Here is a 22444-nt window from a genome sequence, read left to right as displayed (position 1 = left end):
TGTGTATGTATGAATTTACAAAAAAAAGCAAAAGACGAGCATATACAATTTTTTAAAAAAACTTATTTTTCATTTATATTGATATAATATTTAAATATTAACAAAAAACCGAGATTTTATGCATAAAATAGTAATTAATATTCGACGAAAAATATTTATGGATGGGCACAAGTGTAGTAGTAATACATATTAAATATTGCCTAGCGCATATTAAAAATCTGCAGCACGCACTTCACGTTTTGCTATTTAAAACAAAATCTACCATTTTCCAAAAAGTAGATATTAGCATATAATTTAATACTTGTATGTATATCCATGTGTTGTATATTTTATTTTGTATATTTCTAGGCAGATAAGTTTGAAGGTAGGTAGTTTGGTTGTGAATGCTTATTTGAGATTTGATGTATACATAAGTATGTATGTATGTACGAATACAGTAATAATGTGCGCTTAAACGTGCTTATAGTATATATAAGGCATATTTTTAGGAGGCTTGCGGGCAACAATGCCGCTATTTTCATTTCATTTCAGTTTAGACAACATTTTTACAACATTAGGTACTTTTGGTAAATAAAAAATACATTCAGTTTTATTTAATTTTTATCCATTTTCTTTAAAATTAGAGTTTCGATCTTAGAAGCCGACAATTGCCAATAGGGCTCGCTTGTAATCGCCAGAGGTGTCGCCCTGAAAAAGTCGAATATTTTGTGATTTAATTTGAATTTGAGTTTGAAGCAGAAACGAATAATTAATTATGAGTAGGAGAAAAAAAATTAATATTTTTTTGGTTTTCTTTTAATTTTTTTGCTTTTGGTGTGTGTAGAAACCATAAATCCTTCATTCATACGAGTATTGTCGTCTAGGCACCACGAAAATTGACAGAATTAACGAAAAAAATTATATGTTTTGTAAAAAACTTTACAATCATTTAAAAAAAGTACTACGCTAGCCAGAACTTTTGTTTATGGCTTAGTCTTTTAACTAAATTCCGCCAAAAGCTTACAGTTCTTGAACAAAAAAATTTAAGTTTTTATATTTTATTGAAAATTGAGAATAAAATTTCGTGCGGAAAAACAAACTACAGCAAACAGTCAACAAAGGATTTAGGATTCAAGCATTAAAATATTTTTTTTATTTGCCAAAGACAACATTTTAAAAGCAGGTGTTAGTATACAACAGTAAAACAAAAAAATGTAAGCTTTTCGCGTACTTTAAACCTGCCTTGAGGTGCTTTTGTGTTTTTGGGAACGCTTTTTTGGGCTGATTAACATGATGACTTTTCACCCTGGGTTTTTTGCACATTCGCTTTTAAAAAAGTCTTAGAAAATCTTTGTGCATTTACACGATGACTATTTGTTTGCGGCTTTCCTTGCCTGTTTTTGACGTTTAAGTGGATAATTTTCTTTCGCATTCGTTCGCTGAGCGCGAGCCCAACGCGAGCGCTTGAATAAAAATACGAAAATGAGAATACGATGAAGCGAAATATAAAACAAAACACTCGATTTCGATGATCGTGTGTGCATGCCTACCCCCTTGACTTCTCTACACTTTTTGCCGCTAAGTTCGACATGCATGACTTTTCAACCTGGTTACCCTAGGTGAAAAGTCATCGTGTAAATTGGCACTTTATTGAAGTACAATGTTAACCAGTTTTAATGGTCGAAAACAAAAACACTGAAAAAGCTCTAGATCGTTATATTTTTAAGAAAGCTTTGTACCATTTATGAATCTAAATAATAATTTTCAAAATTTCACATGAGAAAATTTTTATAAAATTAAATTTTCGAATTATTGCTGAATTTTTTTTTAATTTTACGAAATTCTTTTTGCATAATTATGGATCTAAAAAGCTTTTTCTAACAACATATCCAATCTTATAAACCCTCTTTGGGTGTTTGGCCGATCTCCTCCTACTATTTGAGGTGCCCGCTTTGATGTTGTTCCCCGAAATGGAGGAACCTACAGTTTCAAGCCGACTCCGAACGGCAGATATTTTTTATGAAGAACTTTTTCTTAGCAGAAATACACTCGGAGATTTGTCATTGCCTGCCGAGGAACTGCTTTTGCAAAAGTTATAGTTATGGGTTAGATTTCTAAAACAAATTCCCAAAAACAAGCGCGCAAAGCGCTACTTCCAATAAAGTCGCGAAGAAAACGGTACAGATCAGAATAGAAAAACATTTCTTATGAAAAATCATTTTTAACTTTGCAATTTATGTAAAATTACTGTCATTTTTTAACTCGCTTCACTGCAAATTGTTTAAAGGGATAAAATTTCACGGAATATTTTTTTATTTTATTTTCGATTATTTAAAACAAAACATTTGGTTTTGGTTCACTGCAAATTTCTTAAATGGGAATCAATTAAACGAATTTTATTTTCGATTATTTAAAAAAAACATTTGATTTTGTAAAACTGATTTACCAAAAAAACTGATTTATGTTGTTTAGATTCCTAGCGTAATAGAAGCAAAAAAGCTCTGAAGATCAGAGTTCAAAGTACTTTAATTCTTTGCGATTTTAACAAAACCTGTTTTTCTTGTAAATTTATACAAATTTATTGCAGACAACTGCAAAAGTTATAGTTTCTGACACCGATTTCTTATATGAATTCAGCCAAAAAGCAAGATAACTCCCTGTAGTTTTAGGAAAACATTGTTATGCTTTGATTTTATAAAAATCTACTACATTTGAAATGCCATTTTTTAAATTTTCACTACAAAGTTGTATAGAAATAGTAGTAATTTTAATTTTGACAAGTTTTTTCTTACATTTTTTGTGCCTATCAAAGCTTTCGGCACCTTAACTTTGTGTGAGAATATTAATGGATACTTCGTGCATAAGAGTATTCATTTTTCTCCAGCTGCTTTAGCAACAATTAAAAGTTAATTAAAAAAAAATTCTCACACGGCGAAAGCTGGCCTAGCGCTTAACTCAAATGTGAAGATAAATTTGACTAGTCGTTAATAAATAAAAAAAAATGCACTCAAGAATAAAAATGTGCTTCGGTGAAGAAAATATGTAATTCAGCGCATAAATTTGATGCAAAAAACAGCACAAAGGCTTTCCAATTTTTAAAGCTCACAAGAGTTAAGCTCGATAAATACTTCTTAATATTTTTCGCAACAAAGCATTTTCGGAAGAAAATATGTAGTGTTTATTAATTCGAAATTTATATACGACTTTAATTTATTTAAAAAAAGTCCAAATTAAAAACTGCATGCCAAACGAAAATATATAAAAAACAAGTTTTAGAAAACTCCAGATAAGTAAATTAATAACCATCACCATTGGCAAGCAGTTAGTAGGCAACAATTCAGCGAAAAATATAACACTTACAAAAGCCAGATTTTGCAGCGGTTGGCTGTAATTCATTGCTAATTAAACATAATTTTTTTAATTTGCATTTTAATGCAAATCCCGTTCCTTTTTACACAAACATACACCGCAAAATCTTAGCTTCCTACAGCGCAATAAAGCAAAACACTCATATTTACCTTGATCCACGATTCCAAGCTCTTGCCATATTTATTTTGGAATGCTTCCTTAATATCGCCCAAGTCGATTTCTGAGCGACTGACCACCACACGTATCAGCGTCTTGTCTTTGGTGCCCATACCATGCATGGACTCGTACAGACGCTCGGCGAAGTAGTCAACCTTCGACTTACAACATTTCACTGCAAAAATGTATGCGTGAATGGGATATTTCCATTTTTATTTCGGATATTTAGATTCTACTTAGACTCTCACTTACCGATAGCGAGGAAGCCACGCTCCACAGAGCCGCTGAATTCACGCTTGATTGCCTTCTCAATATCGATGCCAGCGATATTTTCATATTCGAGGAAGATCTGTCGCAGCTGCTGGTAGGAACGTGTAATCAAAATCGAATTGAATGTGGACTCATCGGTGCCCCATTGACCCTCACCGGCTTCGTGTAAGGCCTGTGCGTCCGCCACGGCAGCGGCTTCATCGACACCCTAACCAAATTGCACGAAAAAATATATACATTACTCGTCCTACACAGGCGTAACGGAACTCAGCACTAAAAGGTATAACTCACCTGATTCTCATCGCGGTTACCCTGCACCAACGACACACACAAACGTTTGAAATGGCCGCTTGTGTCACCCTTCAGATCCGATTCCAAAGAATGACCAAAGCTCTGCTCGTAGAACTGGGCAATAGTCTTAATACCATAATTGGAGAGAGTGCAGAGAATTTCAATGATCGCCTCCTCATCGGTGCCGATTCCAGAGATGGCATCATGCAACTCATTTGCGTAGAACTGTGGCAGCGGAGTCATCAATGCAATGATAACATTTTCGAATTTGCCGCTCAATTCGGATTTCAGTTCGGAAAGCAAATCTTTGCCGTAGGAAGTTTTGAAAGCTTCAGCGATTTCCAAACGCTGTACAATGCCGCGACGTGCCAAGATCTCGATAATGGCCTTTTCGTCGGTGCCAAAGCCTTTCATGGCTTTGCGTAGAATGGCAGCATCCTCGACGGGATCGAAGGGATCAGCGGGATAGACGGTGGGGGTGCACTGCAAGTGAAAAGTCAGAAAAGAAATTAAAATATTAATACATTTTTGTTAGATTAGTTGGTCAACTAAGGACCTATGCAGAAATTAGATGTACATATCTACACACATACATATATATGTATTTATTCATACCAAGGAAAACAAGCGTTTTAATTATTCAAATCCGGAATGGTAACCAAAAGGCCACAGAAATGATTATAAAATGCAATTTTTGTAAATTTCGTTTCCAAAGTCGAGGATTTTCAGTCCAGAATAGAGCTTCTAACTCTCAGTTTTTCAAACGTCTCTTCCATGCCTTTTATTTAGCATGCCGCCGCTAATTTATCATTGATGTAAAAAGTTTTCTAATAACAGGTGATATTTTAAATAGGATTGCGCTATCGCGAGATGATTAACGATTTTTTTATGGCCGGAATTGCATGGTATTGATCTGGACAACGTTTATTTTCAACAAGACGGCGCTACGTGCCACACAAGCAACGAAACCATTGATCTTTTACGGGAAAAGTTTCCGGACCGTGTTATCCCTCGAAGAGGTGAGCACAATTGGCCACCGAGATCTTGTGATTTAACACCTTGTGACTTTTTTCTTTGGGGCCACGTGAAAGAGAAGCTCTACGCCAACAGCCCAGGGTCGATTCAAGACCTCAAAGATGGAATTCGTGAGGCTATCGAGAACATAGGGCAGCCACTTTGCAATTCGGTTATGGTAAATTTCATGAAAAGGATATTGTCCTGTAAGCGTGGTCGTGGTGGTCCAAATGACCTGATGTTATTTTCCACTATTAACGGCATACCTTCCTCTTTATAATGAAATAAACATCCGATCATTTATATTACAATAAATAATAGCATTTTTCTTCGAATATCAAAATAACCATCTTATTGGAAAAAAATTATTTTACTCTTTTTTATTTATATTATTATTTATATGCGGCCGCCGTAGAAATTTGAGAAAATATAAATTTGTAGTTTGCAATCACGAAACCATTTTCATTGACAGGCTGCATCCTCCGAAGTAAAGTTTCGAAAAGATCGGAACGGAAAAGTGAAATTTTCTATCAATTTAACACCGAACCCCCTCCGGTACCAGTCAAGTGTTAGGTAGGTAGGTAGGTGAAATGGTTGAAATACCACTCTGGCACTCCTTAAGTAGCACTAAAGCGCCGTTTACACACGAACTTACTCAGCTCCAGCGGCTGCTGTGGAGATATAAAGGCTAACGGTATTAATAGGGTTCATTGCTGATCTTGGCTTATTAGAATTGTTTCAATGTAATTCCGAAAACTATTGGATCGATGCCGAAATTAAAATTGTGGAACCCTTTTTAATTTATATGTAAGTGAAACATTTAAGCTAATAGTCAAAATAACTAACATTGAACAGACAGGGTTAAAAAATAAGTTTGTGAAGATGCCACCTCTGCGTTGGAAAGATAAAGTGGAGACGGATTTGGCTTTACTTGGTGTGTCCAACTGGCGCCGGTTAGCACAAGAAAGAAACGACTGGCGCGCTTTGTTAAACTCTGCCAAAATCGTGTAAGCGGTTATAGGGCCAATCAAAAAGAAGAGAAAATATTATTTCATAAAGATTTTCAAATGCAATTCACATTATTTTTTTATGAATAAAGGCTTTGAAGCAATTTTTTTTAATTTTAAATTACTAGCGTTCCAGAAAAAATCGTCTAATCTGAAAAATATTTGCGGTTTTTTCAACAAATTTTCTAGCCACAAGCAACTTCTTCGCCTCGTGTTTTCACGCAATGTGGAATCTGTTGATGTTCCAAAAACTCTTCGCTTTGAATTATTTCAAGCGGCCGAAATTTTAGTGCTCTTTTTTCTGCTAACATTAAAAAAATATATTTTGGCGCCGTGAGGGTGTAGCCACTCGCCGCTCGCCAATTTCTTCTCAATTTTCTATTTTTAAAATAGCGAAAGTCCAATTGAACTTAGCGAAATTTATTTTTCCTTTATGCCTCCGGCAATCTAATCAGTTTGTTTATATGGCGTGGGTTGCTAAATATTTGCAAACATGACGCAAACAAATCGCTGGTATCTTTTTCTGCCGCTTTTGTTTGACCAGTTTTTCCCTTATCACTTATACACACATACATATGTATATGTAAGGGGTCTTTTAAAATAAAACATCTAAAAGTGTAGATTCTTTCAGATTTAACTATTTTTACTCAAAATACGACTTTTAACAATTACTTATATGTGAAAAATGAAATCATATAAATCATTTAATTGTCCACCCTGTGCACGTCTATAGGTAAAATCCGCCCAACAGTCGATTCGTGTACGAGTATGCCTAATTGTCGCCGATATATCGATGTTGAAGGTTGTTCAGCAACATTTTGCGCTATTGGAGCAAATTTTTCAACAAAATGTTCAGTTTTTGGTCTATCACTCCTTTTTCTATCCTCGTCATGAGCAGTTTTTTGGCATTTTTTCACCAACCTTTGAATTGTCGACTCATTCGGATGATTATTTCCACCAAAAAAATCACGAATTGTGCGATATGTTTTCTTTAAAGATCGACAATTTTCCTAATAAGTTTCAGGAATTTTAACGCGTTGTACTACCGCGTAAATTTTTTCAAAAATCCAAATGTCAAAGAAGACATAAAAAGAAATCGTCTGGGAATTATTTACTACTGGCATTTAGGCGTCACTTTTGAAATACCCTTTATATACATGCAGTTAGTGTCTAAATTTGTTTTTGTATAGGAATTCTAAATCAACATTAGTAGTTCTATGTATCGGATGTGTCAATATCTTTGTGATCGATGATAGGACATCCCGAAGATTTGAAAATAAAAAATAAACATTAAAATAAATACCATATTACACTTGCACTTAGTCTAAGCAAAAATAAAGCTTCAAGTTTGGTAATGCCCTTTTAATTCCAGTGGGCCGTATAACAATCAAAAAGGTTTTAAAAATAACATAGGACTTCACTACTAGAAATTGTGTGTACAGGGCGATATATATTTTATTTTGACAAGGAGAGCTCTTTTCCCCTGGAAATCGTGAGAGAAAATCAGTATCATATATTCGCAGAATCGCTTTATAGTTCTCAGTTTGGACCTCAGAGCAGCTCGAAATGCACAACGATTTTACGAAGTCGATACCAAGGAAGTTTCATCACACTTGCAAGTACTAACCAGTAGAGACAAAGAAGTAAGACGCTCGCAAACCTGAGAGTTACAACCTCCAGCCTAGACGTCTGGTATATTGGGTTAAGAAATACACTCGTTTCTTCAAGAGCAGAGCTAGAATATATTTGTGTATTACCTGGAGTGCTCCTTTAAGTTTACTGAATAGTCAGAAGTCACACGGATTGACACGGACTCTGATAGAGTTAGGCGAATATATTCCTTAGGGAAGTACATAAAAAATTAAAAAATTTGAGCAAAAAGACCTCAAAGTTTTCAATCATGAGATAAAATAAATAGAGATAAATAATTGGCGCGTACATTTCTGTTAGATGTTTGGCCGAGTTCCTCCTCCTATTTGTGACGTGCGTTCTGATGTTGTTCCACAAATGGAAGGGCTTAGAGTTTTAAGCCGACTCCGAACGGCAATGATTTTTATGAGGAGGTTCTTCATGTCAGAAAAAACTACACTCGGAGATCATTTTGTTGTTTCATGCATAGGAATTCGAATCTATGCACTTCCGAATTGTAGTCACGCACCAACCCATTCGGCTACAGCGGCCGCAGTTAGTCTCCGCAAAAATAAAGCTGCGAAGCTCTTTAATTCTACAGTGGCGTATGACCAAAAAAGGGGTTTTAAAATAGCCATAAATAGGGTTTAAATAATAGAAAATATATGTACAGGATTGTCTATATAGTGGATTTTTTGAAGCCTATGTTATTTTAACAAAAACATCTCTTTTTCGCTGGAAATCTTGAGAGAATATCAGAGCGATATCAATTGCTTTGGGTCTTAGAGCAGCTCATAATGGACAACGATTTTACTCGAAAAATCATCTTTTCTGACGAAGCGCATTTTCATCTCGGCGGCTAAGTTAACAATCAAACCTGGATAAACTGGGGATCGGAAAACCCACATATGATCGTCCAGAAGCTAACGCATCTTCAGTGAGTGACAGTTTGGTGCGAATTTCGGAGCAGTGCTATCATTGGCCCATTTTACCGCGAAAATGCTGCCGGAAGCGCTATTTCGGTCAATAGTGAGCGCTACAGAGGCATGATAAGTGATTTTTTGTAGCCGAAAATTGAAGGCATGGACTTGGACGATCTATGGTTTCAGCAGAATGGCCACTAGAACACGTGTTGGAGCCAAAGTTATACGGGTCTCACAAGGCAGCCGAAGCTCTTTGTTTGCGATGGGTGGTGGTGAACTCCGAATTCGGCATTCGGGGATCAAGAGTTTAGGAAGGTGTTAAGAGGCTTATATTATGTAGTTATTTAGTACTTCTTAAAAATGCCATCTAAAAGTATATATTATCAAGGAAGAAAAAAAGAGATCAAGGATGAATGTCGTTTAATGTCTGTATGTAAACTGTTCCATGGCCGCCGGTTCTACGTACCGGAATTGCTCCGGCTTTTCAACGTCAAAGGACTGCCGCCACAGTAAACTAGCCCTATCTAATGTTCCAAACTTCAAGAAAAGCTGGTGTTCATGTCTACATACTCATCTAAACCTTTTCTTTTTAGGTTATGACATTAGTGAAGCAAACGAGTGACATATGAGTCGCGTTTATGGTAAAATAGTCACGAACACGGAATTTCGTGTGGCATGGCGCAAAGCCATGAATTATCTCACCAATTCTGACCCATTTTTTGCGCTTAGGTACACGCAAACATCCAGTTAATATAATAACAGCGCTGCCAAACTACAAAGCACAAATTTTCCGTGTCGCTATACTCCCGATGTTTACTTTGGAAGGCCACATCTCAATTTGATTTCAGTAGTCTGTGTGCTGATCAACGCTTGAATTCCCTTAGTAAACAATTACACTCAGTGACATGTGTTTATATGTATGTGTGCAAAGCTATGTGCATTACTCATACCTAAGTTAATATGCTGAAAACAATTATTTACAAATATAATTATAAATTTCTTGATTCATAAACTCACCTTGAATGGATAATATTCAGCAGAGCTCATTTTGTTTGGTTTATTTAGTTGCTTAAAAAGTTAATGAAATAAATTATGCTGCAATGAGATAGAGAAGAAAAATTTTGCTCATTAATAGAAGGTAAGCCAAAAATTACAAGCTACAGATGTATGAAAAATGTATACTAAATAGATATCGGGTGTTTTTTCAGAGCTTGAGAGCTTAAAATGAAAATACAAAGCAGAAATATTGTTGGATATTCTTTTTATAAGCTGTTGGATAATTTCATGGCATTTATTTTTTTGAATATGATATCCGGCATATGTTCGCAGCGGCTACAAGTTACATGGTTGTTGTTGTTGTAGAATCATAAACACTCCCCATATGACCGGATATATATCCGGGTCGTTCCTGAAATGTAGAACCGACTGTCGTGGGAACAAACAAAGTTACATGGTCTATTCGATCACCACAACTTTTAACTACTTTTTGATATAAATAATCTAATCTAAAGAAGCCCAATCAGTAAAAATGCGACGCAAAAGATGGTAATTTGCCTTCAAGTCTTGGACAGTTGTATTTTATAGGCCCATAACCCAAGATCCTTACAAGGCCAACAAGTTGAGAACGACGACGAATCGACATTTCGGCGTCTTCTTCAGCACTTTGCTCTCTGAGCTTGGCGAAGAGATTTATTAATTATTATTATTTTTTTTTTTCCAAGTGAATTTCCGTAATTTCTAAGCGTTGTTTTGGCGTTAAACGATTCATGATGACTTGTCCAACCTTACTGAACAAAAATGTCAACACTTTTTACCATTCTCAACTGTTAAACCATAGTTATCAATATCGGTAGTTCTCATGCAGCTAAAAAAACACCCGATAGATACTTGAGAAACAAAAAGCTAATTAAATAACATAAATAAGTGTCTTTTTCAGTGTTAGTGCGTAACCAGACTCATCACTTTTTGGAATTAACAAAAATTATCTGCATATATAAATATGTATATCAACATATAAGGGCCTCAGCATAGAGCGAACCGGTTCATGTCAACAATTATAGGAAAAAAAGTAAAAAAAAAAACAAAAAAAATTAAATTAAAAAAATTAAAAACATGAACATAATGAAAATTCAGCATGGTTGTTTGGTAAGAAGAATTGTTTATCTGTAAAGCAGGCAAGATGCGGGCACAAAAATACTTCCAACGCTAAGGCCGACATAAGTTTGCCCATTACTCACAAGGCCTTTCAATGCGGTTTTTTTTTGAAATTCCACTTAAAACAAATATTTTGTATGGGAATCTACTATCTGTTTATTGGCATATGCAGGAGAGAGCCTACAGCTTATAAATGATAAATGGTATTTTCTAAATACATATTCAACACCCGCACGTTTGAGTAGCCATTTCTTTTGGAGGAGTTTCATTGGCATTTACCCACAATTAGTGATTTTTGATTACAATTTTAAGCATTTGTTTCTGTTTTAGAAAACCGTGACCAAGCGTTAAATTGGTCAATCTGGCTAAACGGCTGCAGAATGTAGTAAAATTATCCTTCACCGACATTTCATTTGTAATAAATTAATTGTTTCGGCGGATGATGGACCCCGTTTCGATGAAACCACAAATCGTCAGTATTTTCAAAGGTGGCTCAAAATTAATGACCCACTCAGAAATAAAAATACCGAAAGGCTGAAGCGTAAAAAGCTCACCTTACGCAGAAGCCAACTACTCTGCAAGAAGTGTGCCGAGCATCGTAAATTATTTGTATAAGGCCAAACCCTAAAAAATACCCAATCGGAAGATTTATAATTTTTGCAAAAGGTGTCGTACGGCAAACATAATTGACACTTGTGAACTAGACTCGTAAAGGTTAAAATAAAGATTTCCACTACTAAAGATCTTTTATTTATAAGAAATAAGCTATTAAAAAAAATTGCATGGTTGATTTTGTGCCACGCTGTAAAAAATGAAGTTAACATATCTCCATATCGCAAGCTGTTGACTTTGGGCGCATTTCTAGCAACATTTGGATATTCTTTAATGTCCTGCCTTGAGCAACCGGAATGAACCAGTGCACATGTTTGCATGCCTTATACCGAAACAGTTGATTCAAATTTTTCTATTAATTTTTTTACTCCAAGTTCTGTTGAACGATTATAACGACCAAAAATAGACACAATTTTATGAAATGTAGTAGGCCGGTCCACAGTTTTAGCGGTGGATTTTAATTATTTTTATATGGTTACAGAGCGAAATCTAACTAATTTTAGTAAACTCTAAATTTTCTATCCAACATTTGTTAAAAGAGATACTATCGCAGTCATAATAAAGCCATGCTAAAAAGCAAATCCAACTCGAAAGACCCTGTGGTTTATGCATACCTATAAATGTATAGTACATGAAAGTAATTAAAACGTGTATTTGCGAATTTATTTTAACTTAAAAAAATATTATTGTTTTGACGCCCAAATCTTTAACCATGCCGCTCCTTTTAAATGCCTAGCACTCGAGCGTATACTACACATATCAATTGGCCTTACATGTCACGCATACGCCAGGGCACATGCAATTTATAATATCACTCGCTTGCTGGAAGAACGTCATAACTCAAAAAATCAAAAAAGTCGACAGTTTATAATTTACTATACGTCCCTAAGGAAAATTAAAGATACATTTTTATCTATGAATACATTTTTTACACAGCATAAAATACGTAATAGAAGAAGAGCTGGTGTTCACTTACGCATATTTATCTAAACAAATTTCTTTGAGGGTTACGATATTCCGCCAGCAAAACTAGCAATATGTGTTTCCATTCGTAAAGATGGCTGAGTAGGTATACCGATTGTGACGCCATCTGCTTTGGAGTGCGAGCAGAAAGATGGCGTAAAAACGAACCAAACAAAAAGGCAAAATGTTTTTGGGTTTTTTTTCTTTTAATTGTAAAGTAAAAATATGTACACATCTATTTGCTTGCATTTATAAAGTCAATAGTCGCTATCTGTTGGACAACCCACCCCCTCTAGCGGAAACCATATGCAATTTAGGGTGTAATAAATTATTTCCAAGATGGATCCCCTAACTTGTGAAACCTTCTATTCATCCCTTTGCACACTCATAAGTGCTCTTTGAGTGCCAAAATGTAAGCCAAATTTATTTCAAGGTCCAAGTTGGCGCCAATTCGCGCTGCCCTCTCACAGTCGATTGGCGACTATTCAAACTATTTTTTCTTCTTCAACATTGTCAGAGTAAAAGTTACAATATGGCCTGTCTATACAGCCAACATCTACGCTCCAACAAACGAAAACTCAATAGGGTTGTATCAAAGCGCAGCCCATTGAAAATGTGTATGACTGCACGGTGGCAGGTATTTGTTAACCGCTGCGTGACTATTAATATTCATACATATATATGTATGTATGTATGTGGCTATACGCAGTAAAATGGTTCATCAAACTGCTGGAATTGCATTGCACACCCATTGGTGGCCATCCTCTCCCACAACTGCAAAGTTACGCTTAATGGTCAATTCACCCAATACTGCACTCGTAGGCACTGGCTTGCACTCGTTTTGTGTTACAAGGTGAAAGTGAAAGTTTTGTCGTGTCAATTTGGCGCCATCGTCTTGTCGGTCAGCACACATACCCATCTATTTTATGCGCGCATGCACTTTCATAGGTTTGAATGAGTTTTTGATGGTCTAATAGGAGCATGGAATTCGGTTGGTAACTCCAAAATACAACGTGAAAACATGAATGTGTGTGAGTAAAAGCATTTATGTAGATCGTTAGTTCATAGGTAGGTTAATATTTCAATGTTTGTATGCACCGGGTGGGCATACTAAAATATAACTACTGAGTTTATATATGTATATTACATATATGCATATCCATATAGATGGGTAGGGATGCCTACATATATTTGGAAAGTGTGCATTTAACTATCTCTTATATGTTTACATTTACACCTGAGTCGTAACCCGTACGCTGCTGCACTGGCCAACTATGTAATTATATTTATGCATACATAAGCACTTTAAAACAGATGATTGCGTGTCGATAAGTTTCGGAATTACGCGAGGTAACTTAATGAAATTGGATACATATATTATAGGTATAAAGGTAAATATGTATGTACGCATATATAAATTAATACAATTTCATTGTGTATCTATTCAAATTTCAGTGCATGAATATGCACTTCTGGCCCGTGACTTGTATGACTGTCAAAATAAGTTACACTTGAGTTTATATATATAATTGGCGCTTACACCCTTTGCTTGATATTTGACCAAACTTCTATTCCCATTTGTTTTGAGCGTCTTACTGGAGGTCCCTACACCTTTATGCCGCCTACGAACGGCAGATGTACACATGCATGCTAATAACTATGCACGCCGAGGTGCGCATTATGCCTTAAGCAAGGCAAACGAGACCCCAACCATTTTTCAGGCGCCCGAATGTGCCCCGTATTCCAGAGGGCAAAAGCTAAACACGTGGCGACAATCCAGCACAGAGTATGAAGTTCTTGCAACTAAATCTTAACCACTGCTAGGCATTGATGTTGCAGTAATACGTGAGCAGTATGAAAATAAACACGAGGCGACGTTGGCCAGCGACGCAACAAGCAAGGGTGCTTTATGAAGCTGCGGAAGCAACCCAAGCCATCTAGTTTGCAAAAATATGGAATATGTATGTATACAGCTGCTATATACCGCCCAGTCGTGGTCTGGGTACCTTTACCAGCATTGTTGACGAGCTGGTTAATGACGCTAAGCAAGGGATTATGGCACTTATAGCAGGAGATTTTAAAGCGTAGTCAATATAGTGGGAATGCAGCAGAACGAATCCAAAGGACAGAGAACTTCTCAACGCACTTGCAGCGCTTCTTTTGGTAGTACTTAATAGCGGCAACGAGTTATTCAAAATAGCCATCTGCGACAGCAAGATCAGAATGTTTAGAGAGTTATGCGATGACCTCAGTAATTAAACATGGGGTTCGGCTTATAAAATAGTGCGTAACAAGCTAAAGCAGACGGTGCACCCAACATGTCCAACTCTCTTGGCCCAAATTGTGCAAGAACTCTTCCTTGCGCAGGCTGACTTCGCTAGGGACCTCGGAAATGAACCAGTTACTAACATTCCAGCGGTAAATGTAGAAGAAGTACTCGAAGCAAGTTACAAAGTATCGCCTCGAAAAGCGCCAGGACCAGACGGCATTCCAAAAATCGCGCGAAAGAAAGCGGTTTCACTAAATCCGCAAAACATTTGCAACAATTTGCAAACATTTTCAAGAAGGCATTTTTCCAACTATCTGGAGGCTGCCAAATTGATGCTTATACCAAAAAATGCAGGCGCTGCGTGTTCCACGGCATATCAGCCACTACGTACATCTGTATGTTGGACACCACCGGCAAGCTGTTCGAGCTAATTATCAAAAACCGGCTAGAAACATTTGTAGACAGACTACTGTCACGCAATCAGTTCAGTTTTAGGAAAAAGCGATGTACCTCAGATGCGATAGAGATTGTAAAACAAATTTCCGAAAGGGCGATTGATGGCAGGCGATGGCTAGGTGGAACCAAAGAGTACTGTTTGGTCGTCTTGTTAGACGTTAAAAATGCGTTCAACAATACTAGTTGGATAGAAATACTCCACGCTATTGAAGTCTATTGCTTCACCGGCATTCCCCAAACAATTATGATATTATAACAACAACAGGCACTACATCGGCTGTCGTATTTATATCCTGCAAAGAACTCTTACTTGGGCAGCTGGTTGGTTAAAGTACTGATTCATTCGGGATTCAACTAGGGTTTCTGCATTATTATTAGGTTGTTGACGTCTAAGCCAGATAGTTGTTCGAGGCTCTGGAGCAATGGTTTATCGCGGAGTTGACATTCTCTCCTTCCATAGGGCAGGGCATTCACAGAGAAAATGGAAACTCGCTTCCTTTTTCTCTGGTTGTTTACAACGATGGCAGTGTATGTTGTGAGGGATGCCCATTTTGGCTGCTTATTTCCCGATAGACCAAAAGCCAATAATGATTGTCGTGAGTCTCCAAGCGTCCAGTCGTTTCATGCTTATCAATGTTGACGTTTGTTTGAGGTTGTAGGTGAGTTGTACTTGGGCAGCACTCATCTAACATTTTTTGGGAATTTTTATGCTGTTACATGCTTAAGTATATGGTACATAAGCTCTGGGCGGGACTGCAGTCGTCTGGTGGAAAATGCTCCACAAAATATGCTATGCCAAAGCCCAATAGCAAGCATGGCGTTTCCACGGCAGTCGGTTCTACGTTACCGAAACGACCCGGATTTATATCCGGCCAAGGATTGCCACTCTAGCAGCATTCCCCCTATGTAAGTATGGGGAATGTTTATGCTGCTACAACAACAACAACAAAAGCAAACATGGCGAACCATATAAAAGCAATAGTGAAAGCAACTATGTACGACGCTTTATTTCATTAGTCTCTGGTTAGTCTTTATAGACTAGAGATACAAAATGACTGATGATGAAAAATAAGACTTAAAAGTAATTTGATTCCAGCTTAGATAAAAATAGAGGTGTAGGAAAGGGGGCCAGTCAAGGACGAGACTCTTAAAATGTCCATCAATTTCATTGACAGACTTAGTAATGGGTGCATAATTAAAATAATTTGATTTTAAAATTTTAGCATGCAACGAAAAGAGGGAACCTTTTGGGTAATACTGAAACTGATCTGCTTCAGACAATCAATGATACCACAGGCAATGTCGTAGCTCAACTCCAGCAAATGAATTTTATTATATGCTTATGTAAGTAAAATTCTAACACAGTGCAAAACTAAAATACCTATTTATTCTATTATTTATAGTTCGTATAGAATATAATTTATTCCACGGGTTTCTTAATTCAATGCAATTCTAGAAATCCGGTTTAAATATAATAAAGAAGAAATCAACTCGAAAGCTTCATAACACCTTTTGCGTTCACTTTTGCCCCACACTGTACAAGCACCCGTACATATGTATATATGGGTATAATATTTGCCGGTGTGGGTAGATTGATGATACACATAACCGAATCATATGCGTCAATGGCAACTATTGTACAAAAATATAATAAAACGCTTTTTTGAGGTCATTCTATTGAAGTGACTTATATGAATTTGTGGACACGTCATTGAAAGTCTTGTCGCCACTTTTTATATGCAATTCAGTAGCTCAAGTCAATTCCAAGCCTACGCAAACAAAAAAATTTATTTTATATATTAAACAAAAGTAATAAGAAAAAATGCCGATAAGAGTGTGCAAGAACAAGTGTGCAGTACACACCCAAAAAGCGCCGGCAAAGAGTAAGTACATAAATGCAAAACGAACGAGAGTGCAAAGAATGCGAGGTACAAAAGTAAAATTGCCTTTAGAGTGCCAACCCACAAGTAACTGACTCAACGAAATTCCAAATTTACTTTTAAATACAGAATTTAATGAAGTTTGCATTTAAGTACAAAAATTCACACTAAAAAGCTGTGACCAAAAAAATCATATATACATACATACATACATAAGTATAAACAGTAATACATACAATGACGCGGCTAGCTGACAAGCCTGGCAAGTTTGACTTTTCTCTTCGTATGTTTCTTGAATTCTCTATGCTTTGCCTCCAAACTGGTTTGCATTTCTAATGCGAACAATGGAAATGTTGGTGCGCAAGAGATACATGAAATAAGTAAAAAAATAGTAATACAAAAACACAACTGGACAAGACTTTTGATAACCGGCGACGAATGTAAATACGGCTTGAAGTTACATAGAAACAGGCAGATGTGAATAAGAAAGCAACTCGCGATCAACTTATTGAAATGATCTCGAAATCCCGATGGCTGAACTAATAAAAATTAAAATGAATATTAAGTGAAAAGCGAGGACAGAGAAGCAAAATCATTTGGGCCAAATTAAGAATGCGAAGCGTTGCTGGATTCTATTGGAAATTGGCACAATCAATTAGCAACTTCAGATATACACACGAACATGTATACAAATTGCATATAGACATTCATATTCATAGTGATATTCTACTAATTAAAATGGCTTATATGTATGTAGTAAGCGCTTGTGTGGAAGAATTTAAAACGCGGCGCTGAACAAATTTCTAAGTTAGTTGATCTGTTAGGCATCGAAAAATTTCTTTCACTTTTACTAATTTCCAATTCTCCAAAAGAAAAAAATAATAAAAATAAAAATTAAAAATAATATATATTTAAAAAAACTAGCTTTAACTGCGGCCCCGCTAGCGTAGGAGTAGTTTTGAGGGGTTTAGATATGTATATAAAAGAGTTACAAACAATAATTTCATAGAAAATTTTTTTTTATTAATAACCATGATATTACAATACCCGGAGTGGTCGAAAATTGGGTTCAACGATTGGACTTCGTAAAACGTGCACGCGGTGGTCATGCAAAAGAAATCGAATTTCATACTTAAATGTATATGTTCAAACTCGATAATAAAAAAAAATTAGTTAAAAAAGTCAAACCGTTTGTGTTTTATTCAAAAAAGTTCAAAAGTTGAAGCGCTCTTACTGAAAAACCCTATATAAAGAAGATAAAACAAAAAATAAACAAAAAAATAAAAAACAATAATAAAAACTAAAAAAACAAAATTTTAACTTACATCATTTTTTGAAGAAAATTTATAACACAGATATAAGATAATAAAAACTATTTTTTAAAGAATAATAATAAAATAAAAATTATGATTGATGTTGAAAAACATGAATAAGATTTGTAATCAACGACCCCAAAAAGCTCCGAGTAATATTTTTTATAAGCAATTCTTTTATATATCATAAATAATCTCTGGGTCTTAAAGGAAATTTGAAAGGCCGAGCCAAGGAGCACCAGATTTGGTGGCTCCTAAAACACTCAGGCTAAAAAGCCCATTGTATTTAATGATTGCGGTTACTATAGTGAAAAATTTAAGCTTTAATTTGAGTATAAGTTGAAGTTTCTAGCACGTCAGGATTCGAGGTAAGAAGGGGCAAAAAACCTTTAAAAACACATTTTATGACAATAAAAGAACATAGAACGTTTGTTCCTCTTAGAATCACTTTGGATCAAAAAATAATTATTTTATACTACTACAGAACCACTACAAAAATGATAATAAAGTTTTTTTACAACTTAAGGACCAATAAAGTGTATCGAGTTAGGCTCAAATCTACATTTTACTCATCAAATATCAGTTATAAAAGTTGTGTAACATATTTTCTCACTAATGGCTTAGTTAAACTTAGAGAAAAATTGTCTTGGCACAAAGCCTCAACTGAATGTTCTAAATATGTAGGTTTGTTGGCAATTGGCAACTCTTCCATCTACGGAAAGTATGAAAAAGGCACTCACTACAGCCTCCTGGCGAACTCAGTGTGAAGCTACCAAAGACAAGTAAATTTATATGGAAAATAGGAAATCGTATGGTACAACGCAACTCTAAGTAAGATACTTGGATTTGGTACTGTGATGAGTAGATGGCACAAAAGACCATGAGGTCAAAGTGTAGCCTCAAATTCTATTCTAAGGGAGTGACCCACTAAATAAAAAACCTTAACTATTTTGGCTTAACTCTTCAACTCTCAAGCCAAACTACGCCAGAAAAAAGTTTTTTTTTTTTTCAACTACAATCTTTGTGTATGTACATTTGATGACAAAAAATAAATAAAAAAAATTAATTATTAGACAAGAATTTTTAAACTTACATAGTTAATTATTAAAAAAAAATTTTTAAACTTAATTTTTTTAAGAAATTTTTCCCATAAAATAGCTTTTGTTGCGTAAAAATTTATTAACACGTAGACTGTTTTTTGAATGATATTAAAAAAAATATTGGTGCAAGGTAAATCAATAAAAAAATATTACAAAAAAAAATTGATTAACTTAATTTTTTTAAGAAGATTTTTTTTAAATAACTTCTATTCTTTTATTAACACGAAAATACTGTTTTCAAATAATAAAAAAAAAACTATGGTACAAGGTAAATAAATACGAAATTATTATTAAAAAAATGTATACTTCAGTTTTTTTTCTGAAATTTTGTTTATGAAAGAGCTTTCGTTGCGTAAAAATGTATTAGCTCGTAAAGACTATTTCTTAAATGATTGGAAAAAAGTATTGGTGAAAGGTAAATAATAAGAAATTATAACAAAAAACATTTTTAACTTATTTTTTTTAAGAAAATTTTTTATAAAAAATTCCTTATATTGCGTAAAACTTTTAACACGAAAATTCTGTTTTTAAATAATAAAAAAAAAACTATAGAAAAAGGTAAAAACTAAGAAACTACTATAAACAAATTGTTTTAACTTAATTTTTGAAGAACATTTTATCAAAAAATAATGTTTGTTGGCGGCAATAACGAATACATTTTAAATAGTAATAAAAAAACAAAGGTAAGAGGTAAAAAGAGAAACAAATAATTATAAAAAACAAAATTTTTATTTTTTAATGAAACTTTTTTATGAATTTTTTTTTATAAAATAGCTTTACTGCGTAAAATTTTTATTTACAAGTAAATACTATTTTTTATTCGCATTGGTACTGAAGAAAAATATATTTTTCAATACCTCGAAAACTAAAGTAGATATACTAAATGATGTACTAGTAGATATTCAAAAAATTCAATTTTTCGAAGTCAGAAAAATTTAATTTCAGAAGCGATCTAATTAAATATGCATTATTTATGCAAATCAAAGAATTTAAACTTAGTCCCAGTCTTAAAATTGTTGCTTGACCTGCTTTCTTGTGCTCTTGCGCTTTCGCGCTAAACATCAGTTGGCATATAACTGGACAACCAAGACACTCTATTGTGATGTTAATAATCAGAAAATATAATTATGATCCACTCAAGTTAAGATTTTAATCAGCCCATTACTACATTTAATTGACAATTATTTGTTTACAGATAAGGTGAATGTGCATGCATGTGTACGTACATATACATACACATGCATATAATTCATTTTGCATTTATTGCACAAATATGAGCTGATAATCTTAATAAGATAATTAGAACTTTGCATGTAACGAAGATGAGAATGAAGATAAGACGATTTATAGTTTTAAGTAAGTAAAATGAAATGAGATAAAAATTAACTATTATAAATATAAAGTAAAAGAATTAAGTGACAAAAAAAAATAATAATAAAAATAAATAATAACAAAATTAAATAGAAAATAAACAAACAAAAAATTTATTAAAACATAAATAAAAATAATAAATGAATAGAAAGTCAAAAATTAAGTGACAAAAAAATAATAATAATAAAAAAAAAATTAAAAAAATTAACAAACAAAAAAATAATTAAAACATAAATAAAAAGAATAAATGAATAAAATAAAATGCAAAACAATTAAAATACAAAAAAGTTAAATGAAATACAAAAATTTAAATTAAACACCAACTGTGCTTATTGACGTTTACACTTCTCGTAAATTGTTCATTGCCACCAAAAAAAATTATTGCTAACTGGTTTAGTTCTAGCTTTTGGCTATTTTAAGTTTAAAATCGGCTGCTTTAAAAGTGAAAATCGACTCGAACTCGATATATTAGTGAACTATGCTTTCCACCAAATTCTTTCTAAAATTCACCACAGTTAAACAAGCACTGAAAAACTGGCCCTAAAGTTGCAATTAGTGATGCCATACTGTAGCCATAACCGCAACCACAGCAATCAGCTGTTCTGATCAAACATATTGGCATCACTGTAAACGATTATAGGTGCTATACAATAACGCCGTAACCATAAACGTAGTTGTATGTATCTATTGAATTTTGGTTTTTCCTCGTAACCGTAAGCAACTGTGAAATACTTTACATTTGTTTTGATATTTGTGATAAAAATTTGAATATTACAAATGAACGACGAAAAATTAATAGAATTAGTGGAAAAATATCCGTGTTTTTATGACAAATTGCAAATATTGCAATAATTCTACTTCAATATCAGCTGTTAGTGGTTACGGCATAACTAATCGACAAATGCTGTAATATTGCGGCTATGGTTATGCTGACGGCTATGGCGTTATGGCTACGGCACCACTAATTTCAGCATAAAAGCCTACGTTAACTTGACTCTAACTATGCGCCGTAAGTTCAAAGTTCAGCTAATTTTATCCACTGTAAATGTAGAGTACAGCTTTTGTAAACAATTTTAAATGCATAAAAAAATATTAAAACTTAATTGCATAGGAATGCTAAAATATACATATGAGTGTGTGCCTGCATATACTTCATTATTTTTTAAGAATTCAATTGCAATACTGCTTTAGTAATTTATTTGCAAGTACCCTTCATTTATTGCTATTCATGTGATGCATTCGACTTGAAATACTGACATATTTGTAGTGAATACAATATTAATTCGCCGGAAAACCAATTAGTCGGTACATAAATACATACATACATATGAATCATCAACATACGAATGTCATCGATGTCATCGGACATAAAAACAAAATTGCTTTCAAAGTGGCACATTGAGTCATGTCACATCAAGGTGGATTTAATAAGGTGACAGCATTCACCCAGCTGAATTTTTCGCCGTAGGTATGGCTTACGTCAAAATGATATGCTTTGTTTGTATGTATTGGTATGTTTACATTCCTATGTTTCCATTTGCTTGCTGATTTTGACATGATGCTTGCACCAAACGCAACAACAAATACATGTAGGGTTTTACTTATATGTGTTTGCTGTCACCTGTAATAAATTCGCCTTGTGTCACATATGCAGTAAACAAACAAGCATTGCAAATCGTTCAACTCTG

At 34.5% G+C, this 22444-nt stretch overlaps 1 protein-coding gene across 5 annotated transcripts in view; it reads right to left on the bottom strand.

Moving 5' to 3' along the window:
- LOC128871592 (annexin B9) overlaps window positions 1-22444 on the bottom strand; it is a 34096-nt gene that overhangs the window by 5847 nt on the left and 5805 nt on the right. For 3 of the 5 annotated variants that reach the window (XM_054113459.1, XM_054113457.1, XM_054113458.1), the window contains exons 2-5: window positions 9656-9733; window positions 4066-4548; window positions 3757-3982; window positions 3498-3679 (exon numbers count right to left, since the gene is read on the bottom strand). In XM_054113459.1, the coding sequence (XP_053969434.1) occupies window positions 3498-3679; window positions 3757-3982; window positions 4066-4548; window positions 9656-9685 (921 nt within the window). In that variant the 5' untranslated portion in view covers window positions 9686-9733. Of the gene's footprint in view, window positions 1-43; window positions 688-3497; window positions 3680-3756; window positions 3983-4065; window positions 4549-9655; window positions 9734-22444 lie in introns of those variants that run through there. The other 2 variants (XM_054113456.1, XM_054113460.1) reach the window with 1 other exon arrangement.

Source organism: Anastrepha ludens, chromosome 2 (genome assembly GCF_028408465.1).
Source record: "Anastrepha ludens isolate Willacy chromosome 2, idAnaLude1.1, whole genome shotgun sequence".
In the NCBI taxonomy this organism is placed as follows: Eukaryota; Metazoa; Arthropoda; class Insecta; order Diptera; family Tephritidae; genus Anastrepha; species Anastrepha ludens.
This window is presented reverse-complemented; position numbering and strand designations above follow the sequence as displayed.